The sequence below is a fragment of the Esox lucius genome, chromosome 3 (assembly GCF_011004845.1).
Source record: "Esox lucius isolate fEsoLuc1 chromosome 3, fEsoLuc1.pri, whole genome shotgun sequence".
Taxonomy (NCBI): Eukaryota; Metazoa; Chordata; class Actinopteri; order Esociformes; family Esocidae; genus Esox; species Esox lucius.
The window spans coordinates 4,216,984-4,239,545 of NC_047571.1; the positions used below are offsets into that span (position 1 = coordinate 4,216,984).

General features: G+C 44.7%; 1 protein-coding gene and 1 non-coding gene across 10 annotated transcripts in view; both read left to right on the forward strand.

Moving 5' to 3' along the window:
• The window catches only part of eif4g1a (eukaryotic translation initiation factor 4 gamma, 1a), a 56,909-nt gene that overhangs the window by 24,409 nt on the left and 9,938 nt on the right, over nucleotides 1-22,562 (forward strand). For 4 of the 9 annotated variants that reach the window (XM_010883879.4, XM_029119138.2, XM_029119139.2 and 1 more), the window contains 23 exons: nucleotides 2,150-2,170; nucleotides 5,329-5,508; nucleotides 8,291-8,390; nucleotides 9,270-9,424; nucleotides 9,950-10,045; nucleotides 10,621-10,699; nucleotides 10,825-11,895; nucleotides 12,020-12,108; nucleotides 12,517-12,691; nucleotides 12,880-13,013; nucleotides 13,248-13,400; nucleotides 13,952-14,344; nucleotides 14,553-14,699; nucleotides 15,747-15,980; nucleotides 16,083-16,187; nucleotides 16,901-17,245; nucleotides 18,848-18,974; nucleotides 20,490-20,595; nucleotides 20,756-21,006; nucleotides 21,109-21,233; nucleotides 21,374-21,546; nucleotides 21,697-21,822; nucleotides 22,071-22,152. In XM_010883879.4, coding sequence (XP_010882181.2) covers nucleotides 2,150-2,170; nucleotides 5,329-5,508; nucleotides 8,291-8,390; nucleotides 9,270-9,424; nucleotides 9,950-10,045; nucleotides 10,621-10,699; nucleotides 10,825-11,895; nucleotides 12,020-12,108; nucleotides 12,517-12,691; nucleotides 12,880-13,013; nucleotides 13,248-13,400; nucleotides 13,952-14,344; nucleotides 14,553-14,699; nucleotides 15,747-15,980; nucleotides 16,083-16,187; nucleotides 16,901-17,245; nucleotides 18,848-18,974; nucleotides 20,490-20,595; nucleotides 20,756-21,006; nucleotides 21,109-21,233; nucleotides 21,374-21,546; nucleotides 21,697-21,822; nucleotides 22,071-22,152 — 4,467 coding nt within the window. Of the gene's footprint in view, nucleotides 1-2,149; nucleotides 2,171-5,328; nucleotides 5,509-8,290; nucleotides 8,391-8,865; nucleotides 8,968-9,269; nucleotides 9,425-9,949; nucleotides 10,046-10,620; nucleotides 10,700-10,824; nucleotides 11,896-12,019; nucleotides 12,109-12,516; nucleotides 12,692-12,879; nucleotides 13,014-13,247; nucleotides 13,401-13,951; nucleotides 14,345-14,552; nucleotides 14,700-15,746; nucleotides 15,981-16,082; nucleotides 16,188-16,900; nucleotides 17,246-18,847; nucleotides 18,975-20,489; nucleotides 20,596-20,755; nucleotides 21,007-21,108; nucleotides 21,234-21,373; nucleotides 21,547-21,696; nucleotides 21,823-22,070; nucleotides 22,153-22,562 lie in introns of those variants that run through there. The other 5 variants (XM_029119137.2, XM_029119140.2, XM_029119141.2 and 2 more) reach the window with 2 other exon arrangements.
• Nucleotides 12,210-12,352, forward strand: LOC114838868. Its single transcript, XR_003781674.1, has one exon. It is a non-coding gene; the product is annotated as a small nucleolar RNA SNORA8 (small nucleolar RNA).

The following is a 22,562-nucleotide window of genomic DNA, read 5'->3' on the forward strand; positions in this document are numbered from 1 at the left end:
GTAGCATGAGGTGGTACCCGCAGCCCATTCAAGTTAGACAGGTAGTCCAGCTCCTCCAGGATGGCACACCCGTAAGTGCCGTCGCAGGAATGTTTGTCTCAAGAGCATGAAAGAGATACCAGGAGACGGGCCGTTACATGAGTAGAGCTGGACAGGGCCGTTGAAGGGCATCTACCCAGCAGCAGGACTGGTATCTGCTCCTTTATATGAGGAGGAACAGGATGAGCACTGCCAGAGCCCTACAAATAACCTCCAGCGGGCTACTGGTGTGCATGTTTCTGACCAAACTGTCAGAAACAGACTCCATGAGGGTGGAATGAGGGCCCAATGTCCTCTTGTCCTGTGCTCACAGAACAGCCTGACCTGTGCAGCCTGATTGGCGTTCGCCAGAGAACACCAGAATTGGCAGGTCTGCCATTGGAGGCCCATTTTCTTCATAGGTATGAGAGCAGGTTCACACTGAGCACATCACAGACCTGAAAGAGTCTGGAGACGCCGTGGTGAACGTTATGCTGCCTGCAACATCATCCAGCATGACCGGTTTGGTGGTGGGTCATCCTTGGAGAGTCACACAGACCTAAGTGCTAGCCAATGGTACTCTGACTGCTGTTTGGTACTAGGATTAAATCCTCAGTCCCGTCATTAGACACCGCCATTTCTGGCCCTCCCGTTCCCCAGACCTAAATCCAAGTGAGAACCTCTGGGACGTTATTTATCGCCCAGAGGTGGTGCATTCAACGCCACCAAGTAGTGCCACAGACTGTCCAGGAGTTCACTGATGCCCTGATTCACGGGAAGATGGAACAGCCTGTGATTTCACTTGTTACTTCGATTTTTGGTGTAAGAATCCATCTCTCAATCGGTTGGTGGTTTTGGTTTTCACTGACCGTTGTTACTTCATTTTGTTTTCAATGAGTAACACAATGTACAGTAGAGGTCTCAAACCGGTTCCACGGAGGGCCATGTGTCTGCAGGTTTTTGGGTTTTCCTTTAAATTGATTCCCAGTTCAGACCTAAATAACCTGGTGGGGGTGGAAACGAACCAATTAGTGACCTAATTAGTCAAGTACAAGGTGAGAGCGAAAACCTGCAGACTCTCGGCCCTCCGTGGAACCGGTTTGAGACCTCGGATGTACAGTAAAGATTTAGATCTTAAATATATTTTGACCCGATGTATGATTCTCTTAATTTTTTTGACCAGTGTATTATGTGCAGCAGCGTCACAATGCGCGGGCCATTTGTCATTGCTTTGCCATTTTGTGAAGAGCAGTAATTAACAACATGCATTTAATGCTAGTTCCAAAGCTGAACGCACCTGCATGGCTCTGGGCATATTTTGGTTTTAAGGTAAATGAAAGAGGTGAGTGCAATCATTTGGAGGTGGTGATTTGTCGAATTTGCTTCAGAAGGGAGCACACCACAAATCTGAAGATTAATCTCCGGATCCACCATTTGTATTTTTGCAATATTATTAGGCTTATACTATAATAGTGGCATGAAATAAACAATATAAGTAAATTGTTTATCGCAATTATTTGTGTGACAGTTAATCGTTAAGTAGGACGTGATAATCGTGACAGCCCTAACCGAATCCAGCTGTAACTAGATTTTAAAAACCACCTCAATTAGTGAAAGATTTCTGAATAGTGATAAAGACTGGGGGCAGTGCCAAGCTTGAGTGGCTCAGCCCTTTCTGGCCCTTTGGGAATGTGGAGACCCATAATAATGTTCAGGCTGGCTAATGCCATGCTACCCATGGGAACCCCTGATGCGATATGTGGTGCATGCGACATAGAGACGTTACTAGCGTCTCCTGATTTTTGGCTGATGAGGTGCCCTTATCAGCCAAAGTGCCAGGCCAACCACATGGTGGTCCTACAATATGAAATAGGATCACATGCATGCTAGTCTGCTGCAAATATAAGCCTCTAACCTTCATCTCTTAACTTTATCTTTCCTCTATGGCTTTGTAGTTTCTAGATGGTTAGCTCCATGCGACAATGCTGTTATGCACTCCTAACTGTTAATGTCTACTTGGTGACCTATATTGCTGCTTCTGTCTCATATATTCCTTCTCCTCTTTCTTATCTCCCTTGTCTCTTACCCCTTCTCACTGCCCGCTTTCTGCTCGTGTGTTGTGCGGCTGAAGGGCGGATACAGGGCACTTCAGGTAACGCCGCCTCTCTTTCTTCTTCTGTCCAGTCTAACCTCTAGTTTAGCCTGACTCTACAGATGTATTCTCTAACGATTGAGCCTCCGCCTTAACCCAAGGGCTGAACCCAGCCACTTGGAGCTTCCTTACTAAAATGACAATGAATGCATGTGAGGAATAACTTAATTTACATAAAATTATTATTTGTTTTTGACATGCAAATTAATTGTTTCACTTTTTAGAGGATTCCATAAAGGTAGCTTTTTCGGGAAATGCTGACACTTTTTACAAGGAGTAGGCTCCTCGATCTGACCACGATTGCCAAGAATGCCAACATTACTGCAAATTCCAATAATATTCTATAGCTCATCTGTTTTGACCAATCATAGTTCATAGTGCGTTCTAGAGCAGGACCCAAGTATGGTATCTTACGAGGCAAAAACATCATTATTGTTTTTGTGGAAGGAACACGTTCCATTGGTTGAAAACAATAATGGCAAGGGACACGTACTGCCACTCATGTTGTGCATTCCTGATGAAAGCCGATAAGGCGGGGTCGTTTAAGGGAACGAACAACTTATATCCCTGCAGCATGTCGCGTGTATTGCGGCCAAGCAGGCTGTTGATAACCCGGGTTCTTGTTTGTCAAGAAAATCTGAGAAGGCTATCTGCCACACTGGTGGGTAAATGTTTTTACCTAATGTTGATATAAAGGAGGTAGCCATGGTCTGAGCGACTGCCCAAGGTAAGAACTCAATAGCTACAGCTGATTAGCGTCATGCAGGTAACATTAGAAATTAAGCAGAAACAATAAGGCCTCTGGTTTTCGTATTTTGCCTTCAGAATTTAATTTATTGAAAATAATATTTAAATAATACTGTATAGAACGTAATGAATATTGTAAGGTGGAGCACATTGAGAAATTAATGAGTTAATGTTGAGAAACCTTTACGTTATTGTTAATTTGCTTTTGCTCATTAGCTTTGGAGAGGGTTTGTTTAATAATCTGGGAAGCAATTCATGAACCGTTTTATAGAATGGTTAATTTGAGGGGGAGGACTGATGTTACTAGGGAATGTTGTGTTGTCAAATAATGTTAAGTTAACAAGGACTAGATTCTGGTGTAAAGGGATGATGTTATTGCAATACATAAACGTTTGTAGCAACACATATAGATCTCGTTGTGAGGATTGGAGATAAAGGAGTTTCAAGAGGCTGGCTACAGTATGATGCTGTGGTGACGAGTAGTTGTGTGTGTTTGTGGCCAGTATGTTAAAGACAAAAGCAGAACTAATTTGTTGGAAGTTTTTATTCAACATAATACCTTATCTCAATTAAATGTGCTGACATTGTATACGTGACACAATAATGTCAATTTATTATTTTGTCTGGTGGATTTTTTCATCTACCAGTCCCCTTGGCAGGTGAGCCAAAAAGTTAATTTTCTGACACTGTTGACAACCCTGCGGCTTCTCCAATGAACGTCTGTCTACTCTTAAATGAATGAGGTGACTCCTATCCATACTGAAAAACGAATGATGACCGCCTGTCTTGTTGTGAAGTGGGAGAAACCATTCACAGACTACGGCCACAACATAGTCCTTTGAATACGGGTAGAGAAACCATACGGACATGGCTTGTCAACAGTAAGTGTCATGTTAACTAAGCCTGCCTAAGCGCTTGCTAGCAGTGACACACAAGAAGCCAGTCAACCAACTAGTGCAAGTACTTTATTGCGCCATATATATATTGCCATAAATATATTAACTGTATTTTATTTTGATGCCTTTGTCACATCAAATAAGCAAGCATCGTCATTAAAAAATGATATTCATGGTAGCTAATATTTTGATAACCATTTATTAAAAATGCACTGGAATCATGGTCACCGAATGTGGGCTTTCAACCACAGTTTCTACCACTATTTAGTGATGGGTTTCCCATCTAAATGCAGATGTAATTTTAGTCACTGTTTCTATTGAAACACTAGCCAGTTCAGCAGTCTGTTCAGCAGGAACTGTGAACAGACTTTACAGATATGGCAAAGAGTGAAACCTCAAGTCTCCTCTCCCAAATCCCTTGTACCTTTCTTATGACCTCAGCATTTTCCGCAATTACAAATATATGTCCGCCGACAAAAATGGGCCAGCTAGGCGAAGCAACCAATCTTAAGTACCTTGTTGGGGTTAAAGTTCACACCTTGATCACTGCCGAAGAACAGAAGTTGTGTATGGTGGCTATAGGAAATAGTTTGCTAGTGCCAGTTTGAATTCTGCCAATTCCGCTGGCTGTTTCGTTAGTGTACGGTTTTAAAAAATGTATGCTGACGCAACATTACTGAATGTAGATTGAAGTGTTTTGGAGTAGTTTTCCGCTTGCAATGTGGCTTTGCGATAGCGGTATGAACCGTTTCAATTCATGAATTTGGATGATGCTAATAATGCTAATTACAGACTGGGACAGAGCTGAATGACGGATTGTTTGAAAAATGTACTGTGCCTTCAGGAATATCTTTTGGTAAGGGTACGTATATAAAAATGTGAATTTTGGACAAAAGATCCATTTAAGATGTGATTCATGTTACCTGAGCATTTAAGGTGACTTATTTCAACAACCATCAGATGATCAAAATAACTGAGGAAATGAATGTGTTGGTTCAAAGCAAAAAATATTGGCGCTTTATAAAGACAATTAATTATCAGTGAAAGGTCTAATATTGGCCGATTTGTATCAATCAGCTTGGCTCTAGTTGAATTTCTGTCTTTTTTTATCTAAGAAGCAAAACTGATCCCAAATTGTCACTGAGGTGTTCTTTGAAACCTTGCCAAGGGTGAATATAGTCACTTGTTTTGTTATTGAAGATTCTTTTGCACTGAATCACTCAGAACTTTCCTTGGTGTAAATCTGATACTTGCTGTTCCCTAAAGACACATTCCGGGGAACTGTGCCATCTGTTAAATAACCACTTACCACACCGGGCGGGGAAATTGGCAAGTGCAAAATTCCCGGTAGCTATCTTTTTTGTGAACATTGCGTTCAGCTTTGTGGGGTCTCAGCCTACCCCAGCAATCTGTTTCAGCATATGCTGTCTCAACCAATTGCAATGTCAGTTATGCACTCACATTCCTCATGTAAACATACTGATGTTTTTTTCTCTCTCACCATTTCTTCTCCAGCCTTACTATGCCAACAGGCCCGCCATGAACACCAGTGCCCCCAGGGTCCAGACCAGCAGTGGTCCTCGTCCGGTGGGTCCCGCCCATGTCTACCAGACAGGCTCCCAGATGATGATGATCCCTGGACAGCAGCTGTCCTTTACTAGCTCCCCTCAGAGCTATTTCATCCCCCCTGGACAGGTACCACAACACTACCTATATGTCGCTTAATATTAATGGTCAGCTTCACTTATTTACATGTCTGCAATTTTCCGGACAATTCATTGTATTTACAGGGTTTTCTAAATTAAAAAAAGATTTTCTGTAACTTTTCAATTTGTATTCACTTTGCATTCATTGTGGTATTTACCATGTACATTTTGTGTGATAAATTTCAGTTGCGTGATTTAAAGTTGACATTTTCCCCATAGACTGCTCACAATTACACATTTTAAATGACAATGCTCTTGGTTTTGCATAAAAAATTTGTGGTTTAAAAAATTTTTTTACTGATCTAAACAGGCCAGGCAACTGAATGCAACTTTTTATAAAATGTTTTGTTTGCTTGCCTCATAGCTGTTAATTTAGCAATAATTTTAGCTAGCCAACCATTTTATACAAATTAACGAAACGATCTTACACTGACAACATTTTGAGTTCTGTAGACAGGTTTCAGCATTTTATAATTTATACACATGACAACTACTTTCTGCTGTCAGCTGTTGCAATAAAGTAAAACTTTCCTGGGATTTAGCTTGATGAGTCGGTCTGTCAAGTCCAGCTAAATAGTCACACCCAGGGCTCAACATTACTGGCCAGACCTAACATCATCTTTGTGACTATTCCTGCATCGATTTTCGCTTGTGCTCGCGTTAAAATGCGTCTGTGGCACTTCTTCTCGTACATTACCGGTATCATCACCGGTACATTACCGGCTTCTCGTACTTTTTGACCAGTATTATTCTATGGCTCATCTGTTTTGACCAATCATATTTCATAGTGCATTCTAGAGCAGGACACAAATATGGTATCTAATGCGGCTAAGCATATGCGATCATTTTTGTTTTTGTGGAAGGAACAGGTTCCATTGGTCAAAAACGATAATATATTTATAACACTTATAATTTCAATGGACCCGTCCACAATTACCAGGCTGTGAACATATTTGTTTCTGCTAAGTTAGGCATTTTGCCATAGAGATCAATGGCAAGTGGCCATTCGATGAATTACAGGTATTGGCCCTTCTGGGTAGGCTTGATTTTTCAGCCTTGGTGTCTGCCCCTTGGGTGAAACGTTCTATAGTACATTCAGCAACAACAATTAGGCTTCTGATTTTTGTATTTCGCCTTAAAAATGTAAGTATGCCATGTGTAGTGTATATTGTGTACATTTTCAAAGGGAAAACTACCTGGGGTAAAATATAAATTAAACACATTACTATATAAGGTAAATAAAATTGTATGGTGGAATACATTGAGGAATGGTTAGAGGTTAAGTAATTTAATTTAATGATGTTTGTAGCATCACATGGAAAAATCAACTTTATGTGAGAATTTGAGGTTTGGAGATTCAAGAGGCTGGGTGCCGTATGATGCTGAGGTTGTGGTGACGAGTTATTCTGTGTGGCCAGTATGCTAAATATAAAATCAGAAACAACTAATTTGTCATGGGAAATAAAATGTTTGTATTCAGCATACCTTATTATCTCAATGAAATGTCCTGAAATAAATGTATACAGGACACGGAAAGGCAATTTATTATTTTGGCCGGTAAAAAACATGCTTGGCCCGTGGATTTTTGATCTACCAGTCCCCTTGGCAGGTGAGCCAAAAAGGTTGTTTCTGACACTGTTGCCAACCCTGCAGCTGCACCAATGAACGTCTGCCTGCTCTTAATAAATGAGGTGACGCATAGCCAAATTTAAATACTAATTATGATACCTATCATGTTGTGAAGAGGGAGAAACCATTCATGCACTACAGCTATGACATTGTCCAATAAATACAGATGGAGAAACCATACGGACATGGCTTGTCGACAGTAAGTGTCATGTTAACTACGCCTGCCTAAGCGCTTGCTAGAAGTGATGTACAAGACTATCAGCCAGATAGTGCAGGTACTGTATTGCGACGTTATGTTACCATAAATATATTAACTCAGCCATTTTATTTTCATGCTTATGTCACCAAGTTAAACGAGCGTATTCATGAAAAGATAATGATATTTATAGTTGCTAATATTTTGATAACCATTTGTTAAAGTAATGACGTGTGTTGCATCATATTTATGTAAACAGCAATTGCTTGGATCAGCTCATATCACATGCAAATCTGTGGTATAAATCAAGATTCTGATTCTGATATCATACATACTATACATCTGTAAAATCCTAATTTTATTCAGTTCGGACCAGATAAAAGTTAGCGTTGCACGCTGGTCACACCAGTATGATTGAAATCGTAGTGATCTCCTCACCAACAGTCTGATTTCCCACCAACTCAGATTGGAACTTAAATGGAAGCATTAGCAGATGATGCTGTAATGCTTACCACTTCCCCATATCTGTTGGTCCTTAGGCGTGAATAGTACTAGTGGTTTCAAAAAGATTGTATAATCTGAAATTACGCATCAATTTATCACATTTAAACTACATGCCCTCAGATTAAATTTGCCTCTCTCCCATCTCGATTTGCAGCCTCCCTCATACTTGCGTGATTCATTTTGCATTTAGTTATTTAGTAAACAAGTGTTACCAGGATCTGTGGAATTGCAGCCTGGAAACTATATTATAATCCCAGCAATTTTTCTCCTTGCCAGAAAAGTTGAATGCCATCATGGATGAAAAGTATATTTTGAAAGTGGCTTATTTTAAACATTGCCTGTTTTAAACTCAAAGTATTGTTTGGCTAAATGTTACACACATGCATTGGATTTGAGTGGAATGAATCCAACCCCATCGCTCTCTCTTTTTGTCTCTGTTTAGTACCGGCCACCCTATATGCCAGCCAGTCCACAGTACCCTGTGAGCACAGGTACGGCAGGATTCTACCCAGGAACCAGCCCCGCTGAATACCCAGCTTATGGTAAGTGTTCCGCTCTGGGCTGGGCCCCCCCTGCCTAGCACCGCAACCGCAGTGTTGATTAGAACCGGTTTGAACCGCAATCCCAACCCCTGACTTAGCCCAGCACCATAACTGAAAACTGTTATGGTTTCACCACCACTGCGGTGGTGTGTTGGTTTTGTGGGTGGGGGGGTGGATGTTTGACTTGTTCTCAGTTTCTCTGCATATGAAAGCACAGTAAGAGCGCCTGTGTGTGTGTGTGTGTGAGATCTGGCTTTGGTTCTGCTTTGGTTCTATGTTCTACCTGTGGTCTTTCCTGCTGCTTCTTACTGCCTTAACACCCTGCTCTCTTCTGGGTCCCCTTCTCCATTCACTCACTCTGCGTCTCTCTTCCTGTCCTCCCTCTTTCTATCCCTTTTCCTCTCCCTTTTTTCTTCCCTCGTTCCCTTATCTTCCTGTCCTCCTCCTTTTCTTTCGCGTTGTTCAGAGCCCTCTCTGGCTGCGAGGGAGAGGCGGGGGGGTGGGGGGAGAGGGGGCGGGCGAGAGAATGGGCGTCTCTCTCTCCACGGCGCTCCTCTCACCTCCCAGCGCTACCCCGGTGAGTAAGTGTGTGTGAGTGCTTGTGTGTTGTCGCAGTAGTTTTTTCTTTTTGGTCTGCGTAATGTCTTTTTGATTTGTAGTATTGTACATAGGTATTAAGGTTCATAGTGTCCCTCCCAGTTCTCATGTGAACAGGGTTTTTATTTGACTGCGTATGCTTCTGGTTATTTCCAGATGTACTGATTTTAATGTGTGGGTGTATCAGTACCTGTTTTGTCTGTGGATGGTGTTTCTGCTTAATGTAGTTTGTGGCTTTCCACGCTGTGCGCTTGACTTTCTCTCCGTTCCCCCCCCATACAGCAGGTGCCTACTACCCTGCCCAGCCCCAGTACAGCCACACCCCCCCAGTTCAGACAGCACCGGTCATGATAAGCCCGGCCCAGCCCCAGCAGCAGGCACTGGCACCTCAGCTGCCACAGGCTCAACCTCCGGCCCCCAAGAGGGAACGTGTCGCGGTACGGTAGCGTTTTCACTACGACACTTTGCCTCAGTGTATGATCTGAAGACACATGATTCAGTGTTTTTCCCTATGATGCAATGCCCCATGCTGACATGGGATGGTGTGGGAGGCTTTGGGGGGACATTTAACTAAGCAGCTATATTCCAAAGTGTTATTTTTGCCAAAGGATTTTCTCACAAATCCTTTGCTTTGAAAACAGTTTCTCTAGTATATAACAAAGGTTTTTATTTGGATTGGAAGAACCCTGGGTAGGTCAAAGGGCAGGAGATATGCATGGGTGGATGGTCACCCTTACCACTGCTATGGGGTTTCTAATGGTTAAATATAGGATTAGTAGAAGGGGAACGGTATTCTAGAGTTGCACAGTAAAGGAAGGTTGACCTATTTCGTTTTAAATACTTCTTTATTTGCCTTGACTGCCTGGTAAGACACGTTCAATGTGTAAATGTCTTTCATTACATTACCGACTGTGCAACTTTGTCCAGCTCATTGTGCAGCCCTCGTTTTTGATTCTCCTCAGATCAGAATACGTGATCCTAACCAAGGGGGCCGTGATATCACAGAGGAGATCATGTCTGGGGGAAGGTCCACCTCCACGCCGACCCCTCCATCCCAGGTACGTGTGACTGTTCCTTCTGTTACAAAGATGTTACAGAATGCACCTGCATGTTGTTAGGTTGAACTCCTTTGCTGTTCACATCCTGAATCTTTCTGATTGCTATTTATCATATGAGGACATCAATTTATAAAAACGCTCAAATATGAAACCAATGTGTTTGCCAAGACTTGTGCCTGCTCTATTCCATTTCTTTAACCTTTGAAATATTTGTTACCTTTATACTTGACTAAGTAATTATTTTTTAAAGATTGAGATTATTTGAAACGTGCTATATAATTTGAATAACCGCAATAACAATTGTTTTCTCCATATTGGAATTATTCCAGTTAATGATCTCAAGAGTTTGGAATCCTGTGACTATGATGATACCACAAAGATGTCATACTGGCACCTGGGACCAGAAAGTCTGGACTGTTCTTTAACATTTGAAATGCTGCTTGTCATGTTGTTTGTGTTGTTTGTCTTCAACTCTGACCGTGATCAACAAAAAAATTGGTTTGCTTTGGAGGGGTGGAGTTATTCACATATTTGTTTGCAAAGCAAATTTTAAGTTTACCGTTTTCTTTGCTCAGTCCTCCATGACAGAGGGAGACGGTCCTGCCCAAACCAACGGAGAAGTTACAAAGCCCGTCACTATGCTGATGAGAACAGGTGAGCGGACTCGCGGTCCTGAAATTTCTTTTCAGCCATGCAGGAAATACAATATAAGACATTAGAATGAACAAATCATTTGCTCTTCAGTTGTCATCTTTTCTAAACTTCCTTCTTTGTCACAGAGGAAAGCCCCGAATACACGGTTTCCTCCTTGATGGGGACAACCCCACCTGTGCCGGCCACCTCGGAGCCTGCCGCCGTCCCAGCAGAGGTCACGCTGGAAATGGAAGGCAATGCCGCCCCACCTAATGAGCAGGTTGTTAGACAATCGACTGCCGCGCCGGTAGGGGCTGAGGTGCCAATCTTATCAGGGGAGGACCAGGCCCCTCCTTCCTCACCCTCTCCACCGGCAGCTCCTACCTCTCATCCCCCCTCCGAGGTACAGACTCTTCCACAGGTTGTTGCTATTGCTCCGATAAGCGAAGAGGTTGATGTGGGCGTGGCCACCGCTGTGGCCTCTGAAGCTCCTCCCAAACCGGAAAAGCCCCTTGCGACCCCAGCAGCAGTTGAGAAGACTCCAGCGCCGGCAGTGCAGAAAGTGAAGGAGGCAGACAAGAAAAAAGTAGCGCCGGAGGAGATGCTGGAAAAGGCCGAGAAGCTTTCTACCCCTGTTGTGCAGAAAGTGAAGGAGTCAGACCAGAAAAAGGTGGTGGAGGAGAAGATTGAGAAATCTGAGAAGGAGCCTGTGCTTACTACCCCAGCCGAAATAGCGGTGCCTGTGGTTGCAGCAGTTCTTACCGAGGACCCTAAACCCACTCCACGTCCTGTGACCCTGGTTGCCAAGGCAACGGTTGTTGACTCCCCCCTGGCCGTGAAGCATGTGGTGGATGTGGAAGCTCCCACTAACATGGCGAGCGTGACAGATCCGCTGTTGTCTAAGAAGGAAACCACGCCTCCTCCTACCGTGACAGAGCCTGCCCCCGTCGCTTCTACCTCTGTCCCGGTGGCAGAGCCCACCGTGCCCCCCAAAACCGAGGAGAAGCTGTCCAACGGCCTCCCCCAGGAGTGCCCCGACGAACTAGATGCCCCTGCACCAGAATGCGCAGCAACACCCGTCACAGAGTCTGTTGCTCCCCGACCTCAGGTAACCGCTGCCACTGCCGCTGAGGTGGAGGGGATGGAGGAGGAGAAAGAGATTGATGTTTCTTCAGCTCCCTCAGCCATCAGCCTTTCAGAGGACACATCCATACAAGGTATGGTTTAGAAGGGTTTCTGTTTCATTGGTCATTTTAAATTTAGTGAAATTTTAGGGGGCCCTGCGATGGTCCAGCCAGGGTGTGGCTTCAGGTGTTGACATAACATCCTGTCTTTTTGTAGCTGCTGTGTCTGTGCCAAAGAAGAAGAGGAACATGAAGGAGCTGAACAAGAAGGAGGCCATCGGAGACATGCTAGATGCCTTCAAAGAGGTGGGTGTCTGTCTGATAACTAAGTGGCTTGAGAAATTCACAAACCATACAAAAATATTTGAGTCAACCGGTATAACTCTGGAAAGCAAGGGTTATCTGGCCGCACTGCGTGGTATCTGCATCCAACTGCTTCTCCAGTTAGATTGTTCATTAGTCAGTGCAAGAGCGACTCTACATATGGCATCGTTGGTCTCCAAGCTTTTTTATGTGTGTCTGTAGACCTGGTATTTCTGCTGAGACAAAGCGTTACCTTCCCACACAAGTTGTCATTGTTTATAAAAATAAAATAAAAACTAGGCTATCCCAAACCTAACATGTAAACGCTGGGGTCAGCACTTTATGGGTCTCATGTCATTTCTGCCACTCCAAATCCACCAATCCCTACTGCCCTGCCCCTTCTCCATACAGGAGAAAGAGGCATTGCCTCCGGCCCCTGAGCTCTTGTCTGCTCCGGCAGAGCCCAGTCCTGTTACCCTTCCTCCTGCCGACGCTCCAGACGAGACGTGGGAGGAGAAGGAGGACAAACAAAACGCAGACGTGCCCCCGCCCAAACCGGGTGACCTCAAATACCAATACAAAGGAGGTAGGTTGGCCCCTTGAAATTCAGTTGCTCAGTGATGATCGATTCTTTGGGTTAAGTGTTCATTGTTCTGATTATACATCCTGTCCCAGATATTTTCGTCTGAATATATCTGGTGAACAATTCCCTTTGTGAAAGATCCCCCATATCAGTGAGAAATGCATTTATCTTTGCACCCCCCCCCCCCCCAGAGCAATGGAAGCCCATCGATCCAGAAGAGAAGAAACGATACGACAGGGAATTCCTGCTGGGCTTCCAGTTTATCAGTGCCAGCCTGAACAAACCTGAGGGTCTACCTCTCATTAGTGACGTGGTGCTGGATAAGGTAAACTTGTCCCCAAAAAATCTATTTATGAAGTCATCCGGTGTGGTGATTTTTAAATGTCTGTACAGATGCATTGTTCACTACTAATTACAGGGATATTAAGTTAATTCTGGTGATGGTGCTGTTCATTTGAAGTGTTTTTCTTATTGTCCAGCTTTCACATCCTAGGTGAATTTCAACGCGATTCTAGTATGTTTGATGTATTTATTACTGATTACATTTCTTGGGGTGTAGGCCAACAAGACCCCAATGCGCCCAGCAGAGCCTGGCCGCAACATGATGAACGCTGGGCCAGACTTCACCCCCGCTTTCATGGGTAACCTGGACCGACAGTCCGGTGGGGGAGGCGGAGGAGGGCCACGGGGCCCTGGAAGGGACCACATGGGGGTAAGTCTTTCAGTTTGGATCGGCTCTCTTGGTTGGTGCATAGATGTCAGTTTACCTGGAGCTATTGTCTCGCTTAATTCACTAGAGAGGATGAGGATCCTTTTATTTAAGTAACAAATCTGGGTTTCTTGTTTACTGTTCTGTATCTTACAGCTATTATTTTCTATGAAAATGCAATAGAAAAAGCAATTTAAGTGATGTCAGAGTTTTGACATGGAAAATCATTTCTTTGACTGCACTGGGCTTTTTAATTCCGTAGGTGTTTGTGGGCTGTTAGTGCATGCCACTTTGTCCAGGAAAGCTTTAGTCGCAATTTTCAGCACGTCAAAGTGCATCACTCAACTGTCTCAATCCATTGACACTGAAGTCATTCCACCCACATTGCCAGCTTGAACCAAAGGGACAACCACCAACTGCAACCACCCTGAATGAAGGCCTAGGGCAGAGTTCATTCTATGTCACTAATAATTACTAATAATTTTTTTGGGGCTCTGCTGGAGATCCTGATGTGTTCCATCTTTCCCCCAACGTTGCTTCTCTCCCTACCTCAGCCCCCAGGTCCGCGGCGCTCACAGCAAGGCCAGCGCAAGGAGCCCCGCAAGATCATCAACATCTCCTCGTCGCTCGGTGGCGACGTGCAGCTCAACAAGGCTGAAAAGGCATGGAAGCCGGGCGTGAAGAAGGCGGTGGCCCGGGGCCGTGAGGGGGATGATGAGAGCGACGACCCTGAGATCGTCAAGACCCAGGAGCTGTTCAGGAGAGTCCGCTCCATCCTCAACAAGCTGACCCCCCAGATGTTCCAGCAGCTGATGAAGCAGGTTACTGAGCTGACCATCGACACGGAAGAGAGGCTGAAGGGGGTCATCGACCTGATCTTTGAGAAGGCCATCTCCGAGCCCAACTTCTCGGTGGCCTACGCCAACATGTGCCGTTGCCTCACAGCGGTGAGTGGCGCATCAGGCAGTACTCCTGTCCTCTTCCTACGCTCACTCTGTTCAGAGCTGCAATTGATTTTCTCTCTGGTTGTCTCACTCAACCTGTCCCTTATCCTTTCCCTTGTGGCCTGTTTAATGCTAATATAAAACACTGAGTGTTGGTCTTCATACAAAAAATCAGACCTTGGTCTAAAACATTGTTGTCTTTGTTTCCCAGTTGAAAGTGCCCACCACAGACAAGCCAGGTGTGACAGTGAACTTCCGCAAGCTGCTGCTTAACCGCTGTCAGAAGGAGTTTGAGAAGGACCAGGATGATGACGTGATCTTTGAGGCCAAACAGAAGGAGATGGAGGCCGCCAAAGAGGTACCTCTATCCAAACAATCTCTTTTGTTTGGCTTTTCATTTGCGTTGTCTTTATTTTTTGGGCCCTTTTAATGCTTTTAGCCAGTCTGTGTAAGCGGCCAAGAAGAGCAAATGTCTCTTACTGACTGACTATAGTTTGTTAAATAGCGTAGTGGTTAGAGAAGCGGTCCTGCAAACGATTCTACGATTCGGCTTTCAAATCTCGTCACCGTCAAAGCAAATTATGCATTAAGATTTGTTCTTGATAGACAATAACTTTGCTGGCTGCAACCTTCAGTAGCTAAGTTATAGTAAGCCTAAAATAAAACTGTTTGCGGTTATATTGCGACTATTTCTGGTGTATTTTGTAAGTACTCATCCGTGTGTGCTATTTGGTTTATGATAGACAAAACCTTTGCTGGCGACAACCTTCAGCAGCTATGTTATAGTAAGCATTCACAAAGTACAAAAAGCATGTACGAAGTACGCTTCCGTGCATGCTTTCTGGGGTAATATAGGCTTTATCAAAACCCCTTGAGCAGTAAGAGAGGAGGGGTTTCCACAATTCTTTCGTCTTTTCACTTGACGGAAAGTCAGTTGTTGTCACCTAAATTGATAGTTGTTTGTATCAATGTCATTCACGAAAGAAATTGTTTCTTTGCCATTTAATGAAATAGCTTTGGCAGCATAATCTTCAGTCTCGCTTGTAATTGCTCAATTCTTATGACTATTCCAATTAGTAAGTTAGTAGATACTAGCAAGCCTATTTCTGTCTAATGGTGTCTAGTGAAATAGTCATTCTTGGTATGATGTTAATGTGTGACAAGATGATCTAATGTCTAGATACTATACCGACACTTTGTAAATGTTTAGCTTCATGGCGTAGTGGCTAAAGACACATCCTCTCATGTGGGAGACATGGTTCGAATCCAGTGAGGGAACAGCATTTATACATTTTTATTGCGGGCCGGCTGAACTAGGCCGGCCCAATATATAATAAATTTTTTATCTCTGAAAATTGAATGTAATTGACTGCTGTAGACTAACCTTCAACCTCCTGTCCTGCAGGAGGAGAAAGCAGGTCTGAAGGCAGACCTAGAGGAGGCCAGGGACAAAGCTCGCCGGCGATCGCTCGGCAACATCAAGTTCATTGGCGAGCTGTTCAAATTGAAGATGCTGACCGAGGCCATTATGCACGACTGCATCGTCAAGCTGCTGAAAAACCACGACGAGGAGTCGCTAGAGTGCCTCTGCAGACTGCTGTCCACCATCGGCAAGGACCTGGACTTTGAGAAGGCCAAGGTTGGCAGAGCGAAAGGAACACACTAATGCACAGGGACTCACACTTACCCACTGACATTTTCTCTGCTTAAGTTAGAATAGATACAAATTTGTTTCCCACAGCCCCGTATGGACCAGTACTTTGCCCAGATGGACAAGATTATCAAGGAGAAGAAAACCTCGTCCAGGATCCGCTTTATGCTGCAGGATGTCATCGACCTCAGACGGGTACCACTAGACCTCTCGTTGTTCCTCTGTGTGTCCTCCCCCATTTCTCACCTTTCCTCTACCTTTTTGCCTCTCGTATACTGTCTGTCTTTGTGTAACGTTTTCCACAGCGCATATGAGCGTGTAACACCAACCATTACAAGTTGACCCTTAGGGATGGGCTTTATCACTGGTTGGAATTAAGTATTTAATTGAGCAAATTAAATAAACTGCGTCAAATAGAGCCGCATTTCTGACATTTGATCACGTAAGCAAACACTTGAATTACATCCAGTCTAACCAGAGGCAGCCACCTAGTGAGTGTTTATTGTGCCGGAACTGCCTTGTTATTCAGTGAAGGAAGATGGATTGGCTACACTATGCTCACACGGTTATGCCATGTTACACTTGAGCAATTGGTGCATAGGTGTACAAAACACATAGTGTAGTGTGTCCTGGGAGGTGAGTGGTCCGTAGACTAAGCAAATTTAACCAACGCCGTCAAGTCCCAGAGTTTTTCATGCTCTCTCATTGTCTAAGGAAGGCCACGTTGGTCCGTGTGTCCTTCCAGATGTTCTGCAAATTTGGGTGGTGGTGTCTAGGAACGAGTTTCTTAGGTGATTCATCTCTGGGTCCTTTCCTCTGTTCCTTTGTAGAATCATTACAATCACAACACTACTGTAATGAATCATGGCCTTAACACCAGACCTTCCCTTCCATGTTCCCTTAACCAGAGTGGCTGGGTACCCCGGCGAGGAGAGCAGGGCCCCAAGACTATTGACCAGATCCACAAGGAGGCCGAGCTGGAGGAGCAAATGCAGCAGATCAAGGTCCAACAGCAACTCTTGTCAAGGAACGATGGAGGAGGAGCCGGCGGTGGGGGAGGAGGGCGAGGAGGCGGAAGAGAAGGCAGGGGGGGGGACCGAGACAGAGGGGGAAGGGATCAAGGGGGCCGCGGGAGCCAGCACGGTGGTCAGGGAACCAGGGGAAGCCAGCCCCAGGACGAGGGTTGGAACACGGTGCCAATTACCACCAAGAACAGGCCCATCGACACCAGCCGCCTCAGCAAGATCACCAAGGTGATACCCGGTTATTTTTGGTGTTCTCACTGTGGAATTTTGTTTTCAATCTTTTTATTGAACAAAAACATGCATTTCACAAGACAACTTAGACTGAGGGGCAATAGTGTGTTGAAATATTTAGAGAAAGAAAAATTACAAGTAAGAAAGTAGTAACAAAACAAGAAACCAGGCAAGCCTAGTTCAGGCGGCCCGCAATAGAAAGTGTTGCCGTCTCGAGATTCGAACCCATGTTGCCCATTTGAAAGGCTGTGACGTTAAACCACTACACCACGAAGCTGTATATTTGCATGTACAGCCTCTTGTCTATCCTGAACAAATCCTCTTTTGCCACGGGCCGTTTTAATAGTTAATTGGCCATTTGTGAATGACACTGATACAGTTAAACTGACTAACGTTTCTTACTAAGTTTTCCTCCACCACAAATAGCGTAATTGTATGGCGTTTGCCACTGGCCGTTTTAACAGCGTATTAGCCAGTAATAAGCTTTACCGGTATCTACTAACTTACTGGAATAGTCATAAGAATTGAGCTATTGCTAGTGAGTCTGCCAAAGCAATTTCATGGCAAAACAACTTACTTTTTTCTTTCATTCAAGAATGACATTGATACAATATCAATAAAGGTGAAAAGGTGAGTGAATCGTGGAATCTACTAAAAACAAATGTCATTGCTCTCCAGAGATTTTAACTCGAGAGGCACTGTCTTTAACCACTATTCCACGACATTACATGTTCCAGCAGTCGCTAGGCTCCATTGAGGATTGTGTTAAACTGACTAACGTTTCTTATTTAGTTTACCTCCGCCATAGTGTCTATGAACTGTATGGCTTTTGCCACTGGTGGTTTTAACAGCTTATTGGCCAGTAATAGGCTTACTAGTATCTACTAACTTCCTAGGAATAATCATAAGAAATGAGCAATTGCTAGCGAAACATTTTTCATGCCCGAAACTGTCGCAATATAACCGTATACAGTTTCAGTTAAGGCTTACTATAACGTAACCACTGTATGTAGTAGCCAGCAAATGTTTCTGTATCCTGACCCAAAATGCATGCATGGATGTGTACTTAGAAAATCCACCAGAAACAGTTGCAATTTAACCCTAAACTGTTTTATATCTGGCTTACTATAATGTAGTTACTGGAGGTTTTAGCCAGCAATGTTTTTGTCAATATGGAACAATTCATAACGCGTACTTCGCTTTGCCTATAGTTATACCTATAGTTCGCTTTTCTAACCGCTAGGCTATTTAACAAAGGGTACTCACTCTGTCACTCACTCAAACATTCGCTCTTCTTGGCCGGCTCTGCTTACGCGTTCCAGCAAAAATAGAAGCCTCAGTGTGAGCATCAAACTGACAAATCAAATCTAGTGCAACTGATTTGCCAACAGAATATTTGCTTTCCTTTTCCTGATAGTCTGCCATTTCTTGCTTGAAGAGATTTTGTCGTCAGGGTTAAATGCTATTTCCTTGACGTTATTCAGTTTTACTTGCAGCCATTTAGCATCTGGTGTTTTACTTGTGTAGTTCCATTGAAGTGGACATCATTGTGTTAAATGGCTTCTGACTGATTAACGTTGACCCCTTGATCTCTTCTAGCCTAATGCTTTGGACTTCAACAACCAGCTGCTGGCGCCTCAGCTCGGGGGTAAGGGCATGTGGGGCAGCTGGGGGAAGGGCAGCAGCGGAGGAACGGGGGCCAAGCCTTCTACAGGAGCTGAACCAGGTAGGTTGCACACACACTTGGACTAAATGTAATAGTAGGAAAGATACTACTTAGCATAGCTATTGCGTTCCTCTCCTCACAACTTCAGTTATTTGCCAAATGCTGGTCGTTCTTTAAAAATAAATGTTCTTCAACAAGCGTTTCAGTTGGCCCTAATTTTTAATAACCTGTTTGAATCTTTTGGCTTATTTTATCTTGATAAATGGATTTCGAGAAAGTGATCATGTTTTTTTTCCCAGACTGTTATTTTGTTTTTGTAGCATACATTTACGTATTTAACTCAAAGTTAAACATAAGTAGAACTGAAACTCGATCTGAAGCGTATCAATTTTAAATGCATTAATTTGCATATTTGGAATATTTTCACCAACAGATTTAAACATATTTAATGTCATTAATTTAACTAAGCCTGACCATCATTAACCACTGACACAGGCAGTGTATTCCTAGTTTTTATTATTTAACATCCGCTAATTCCTACAACTAATTGGGGGTATCAACCGAACCAAGGAAGGAAAAGCGGTGAACCGGCAACAGGGTCATGGGCTGCCAAGGGTCATTGATGCACGTGGGGAGGGAAGGCTACAGCAGACAAGCTACTGTTGCTCAGATTGCTGAAAAGGTTAATGCTGGTACTGATAGAAGAGTGTCAGAACACAAAGTGCATTGCAGTTTGTTGCGTATGGGGCTGTGTAGCCGCAGACCAGTCAGGGTGCCCATGCTGACCCCTGTCCACTGCCGAAAGCGCCTACAATGGGCACGTGAGCATCAGAACTGGACCACAGCGCAATGGAAGTAGGTGGCCTGGTCTGATGAATCACGTTTCCTTTTACATCACGTGGATGACTGGGTGCATGTGCGTCGCTTACCTGGAGAACACATGGCACCAGGATGCACTATGGGAAGGAGGCAAGTCAGAGGAGGCAGTGTGATGCTTTGTGCAATGTTCTGCTGGGAAACCGTGGGTCCTGCCATTCATGTGGATGTTACTCTGACAGGTACCACCTACCTAAGCATTGTTGCAGACCATGTGCACACTTTCATGACCATTATCACACTTTCAGCATGATAATGCACCCTGACACAAAGCAACAATGGTTCAGGAATTGTTTGTGGAACACAACTTCAAGTTGTTGGCCTCCAAATTCCACGGATCTCAATCCAATCGAGCATCTGTGGGATGTGCTGAGCAAACAAGTCCGATCCAAGGAGGCCCCACCTCGCTACTTATAGGACTTAAAGGACTTGCTGCTAATATCTTGGTGCCAGATAACACAGAACACCTTCAGAGGTCTAGTGGAGTCCATGTCTCGATGGGTCTGGGCTGTTTTGTCGTCAGGTGGGGGGCCTACACGATATTAGGCAGGTGGGGGGCCTACACGATATTAGGCGGGTGGGGGGCCTACACGATATTAGGCGGGTGGGGGGCCTACACGATATTAGGCGGGTGGTTATAATGTAATGGCTGATCAGTGCATGTGTACGACCCTTCTTCCCCTTTTTAACCTGTTGCAGCTGAAACTCTCCGTCCGGCCACCAGCACCCTGAATCGTTTCTCTGCTCTGCAGCAGTCTGCTCAGCCAACATCCTCCTCAGACGTTGACCGCAGGGTACCCCAGAGGTAAGGGCTGGGTTTTTTTCTGTACTTCCCCCTTTCTTGACCTTTCCCTTTTAATGTCTCAGGTCCACTGTACTTTTCTCTTGTTTTTGTCTGTTGGGCTGTCTTTTGCCCTACCTCAACCCCTTTTCTATTAAACTCTACTCCTTCTCCTCCGCTATAGGTCCAGTTCCAGTCGCGATCGTGCCGGAGACCGGGACAGGTATGACCGCTTTGAGCGACGCGATAGCAGTCGAGACGAGCGTCCTGGCAGCCGGGATACCCGGCCACCGATCACCAAGCGCAGCTTCAGCCGTGAGACAGAGGAACGCAGGAGCGACAGTCGAACCCCTACGGAACCCCATGTCCGGCGTGTAGCCAGCATGACTGACGACCGTGGCAGCCGTGACCGGGCCCCTAGCAAGGACGCTGTTGGTAAGAGTGCGACATACACACGATAAACTCAGTCTTAGTGTCTAATGATGTCTGTGTTTCGGAATGCCTTTTAATGTATAGTGGCCTGTTTTGTCCGTACAGTTAAGCGAGAGACCGCCCCCACCCCTCCCCCTGCTGCTCTGGCCAAGCCAGTTATGACTGAGGATGAGCTGGATAAGAAGTCCAGTGCCATCATTGAGGAGTACCTCCATCTCAACGACATGAAGGTACACGCACACGCAGTGCATAGGGAGTATTTTCACCGTGAAGCCCCATGCAAGCTGAATTTAAGACGCGCACATTGAGGTCATGGTGAAGCGCCCTCACTGTAATGCTGACTACTGTCCTTGTTTTTCCGGCCCTGTAGGAGGCGCTGCAGTGTGTAGTGGAGCTACACAGTGCCCCACTTCTCTTTGTGTTTGTGCGGAACGGTCTGGAAAACACCCTGGAGCGCAGCGCCATTAGCAGAGAACGCATGGGCATGCTCCTGCACCAGCTCATCAAGACTGGCACCCTGCCAACCACAGGATACTACAAAGGGTGAGTGTCTGTTTTGGATGCTCTTCTTAGGTGGTAAAAGTGCATGTCTTGCACAGAAAGAATCCCGGCCACTGTGCCAAGTGACAGTTACTGTAGAGGAAAAGTGATTGTTGAAGGGTTAAATGCGTTTTAACCCGGTTTTAATTGCAGGCTCCAAGAGATCCTAGAGGTGGCTGAGGACATGGCCATAGACATCCCCCACATCTGGCAGTACTTGGCTGAGCTCATCGTCCCCATGCTCCATGAGGGAGGCATCCCCATGGGACAGCTTTTCAGGTGAGACACAGGCCTTACAGGCCCCAGGTCTTAAATTCACTGTTACAAAAAGGCGTTGATGCCAGAAAGGCGTGGACTGAATGCTTTATATATGAATGAACAATAGTCATGGGCTGAGTCGCTCTGTATTAATTACTGATGTTTTTAATATATCAATCATATCAGTCTCTAAATTAGTTTTTATTAGTACTTTTAAGATTACACTGAATAACGTCTCCCTTTCCTTTTTTCTCTTGCTTTTTTTCCAGGGAGATCACCAAGCCCCTAATTCCCCTGGGCAAGGCCGGTGTGCTGCTGGTTCAAATCCTCAACTTACTCTGCAAAGGAATGGTTAGTGTTTCCCAGAGATGGGGACAAGTCACACATGGTCAAGTCCAAGCAAGTCTCAAGTCTTAACCATCAAGTCTCGAGTCAAGTCTCAAGTCACAGTTAAGATAAATCAAGCAAGTCAAGTCAAGGGTTCACCCTAAGCAAGTCAAGTCGAGTCCTTATAAGTTTCAAGTCAAGTCACAGTACTAAAGAGATGAACACACACACACACACACACTGTCCTCTGTTTCTGACGTGCGCTCGGTGCAAAGCTCGATTTCAAAATCAAATATTTTTCACCTCCGCTGTACACTTTTTTGGGGGGACGAAGCGTAGGGAATCAGCCTGAAGGGGTTGTATTCGCTATAACAACCGCCTCGCTATACCTTATCCCGCCTATTACATGGCTACCTACCAAATAAATCAATAAT